The 1,729-nt window shown below is 44.4% G+C and overlaps 1 protein-coding gene across 1 annotated transcript; it reads left to right on the plus strand.

Moving 5' to 3' along the window:
* Window positions 1–283: 283 nt before the first annotated feature.
* Window positions 284–1,123, plus strand: LOC311117623 (claudin-4-like; the record flags this gene model as incomplete). Its single annotated transcript, XM_084192558.1, has 2 exons — window positions 284–813; window positions 931–1,123. Coding segments are annotated over 2 exons (723 nt in total), but the record flags the coding sequence as incomplete, so codon positions are not given.
* Between the last annotated feature and the right edge of the window lie 606 nt (window positions 1,124–1,729).

The raw sequence follows: 1,729 nt of genomic DNA on the forward strand, positions 1-1,729 counted from the left end.
CAGAACAGGCGGTGGGTGTAAGATTATCTGAAAATCTTGAGAGTTTGAAAATAAGTCGAGTTTTTCAACCATTTGGTTCGCAACCACATACTACCCCACATCCGTATTGATAGGATTTATGTTTCCATGACAATATATTTTTGTGACATCACAGCATTGAGCAGTTATAGAGGTTTTCTGAGTGGCTCAGCTCTCCAATCTTATAGAAGACCTCAGCAACGAACTTCAGAGTTAACGAATCTGCTGAGCAAGACGCAGTTAGGGATATAGCATTTTGATGGGCATGGATATCGTGGAAATGGTGGAGGTCGTGGGCATTGCCCTGGGAGTCATAGGATTAATACTTACCATCGTGATCTGTGCACTCCCCACCTGGATAGAGACAACCTTCATAGCAGCTAACTTTACCACCACAAAGGTGTACGGCCTGTGGATGAGGTGTGTGACCCAAAGCACGGGACAGACAGCGTGTAATGTGCACAACTTAAGGGGGAACAGGCCCCCCAGTATGGAGTATGCCGGAGCCATGATCCTCACTGCCATCATCCTGGGAGTTCTGGGGGTCACGGTCTCCATGGTTGGAGCCAAGTGCACCAACTGCATCAAAGAACAAACGTCTCAGAACAAGTTGATAATTATCTCTGGAATACTTTTCATCCTGGCCGGAATTCTCATCCTCATCCCTGTTTCCATGGTAGCCAGATCAATCATCAGTGTCTACTCCAAGTGGATCAAAGTGAAGGTTGAGCTGGGGGCCTCGCTGTACTTCGGCTGGGGGGCGGCCGCCCTGCTCCTGATTGGAGGTTTCATACTGTGCATCACTGTGGGAGTCTTTGGATCGATGATGGGAATCTGTGGATGGGTAGTCTCCCTAGTGCCCTGTTTTATGACTATATTGGGCCCCCATGTGTATTGTCTTGGACACTATAGGCACATATGCATGGATATGCTGAATATCACCTGCATCTCCATCATCCTGGGAGCTCTAGGAGTGATGGGGTCCATCTTTGGGACCAAGTGCTGTAACTGCATCAAGAGTAACAGGACCAGGGTCAAGGCCAGGTTCATCGTTGGAATATTCTTTATCCTGTCTGGTATCCTGCAGCTCACCATTGTCTTCTTGGTCTGTTACTTGATACAGAACAATCCAGAATACAGGGGGGAGTATATATTATTTCCCACTGAATTCTGTAGATGGTCCGCCTCCATGCTCCTGATAGGTGGGACCATACTCTGCTGCAGCACCTTGAAGAGGAAGAACCCAGACTCAACAACGACTACATCAGCCTCCCACTAATGTCTCTGTCCAGAAGCTGTACCTTCTTGTTATAAAAACCATAGGGGATCCAAGAATTGTGATTCTATACGTAATTCTATGATGAAAAACGGCCTCTATCCTATCTTTTCAATGTTAGAATATCAGAAGGGACTAGATAGGTGTGAAAGCAACATAGTTATTGTTCCACCTTCTCTTTAACAGGTCAAAGGGGAGTTTATGACATATTGTGTTCAAATATTCAGTTAATTTAGACTGTGAGGAGAAGTTCCTGAGGAGACTACAATGAAGGGACATATTCTCACTGTTACCTCTCTGATTTCCTATATCCGTATTGATACTTCTCTTTATGTTTCTTTAAAATGGGATTAATTTAAGTAGAGAAAGAATTGAATCATAAGTTGATTGTTTAACTCTGTTAAAGATGTTCAAATAAAAAACTTATCTGACTGC

This window comes from Coregonus lavaretus (assembly GCF_964263955.1).
Source record: "Coregonus lavaretus genome assembly, contig: HAP1_SCAFFOLD_9636, whole genome shotgun sequence".
Classification (NCBI taxonomy): domain Eukaryota; kingdom Metazoa; phylum Chordata; class Actinopteri; order Salmoniformes; family Salmonidae; genus Coregonus; species Coregonus lavaretus.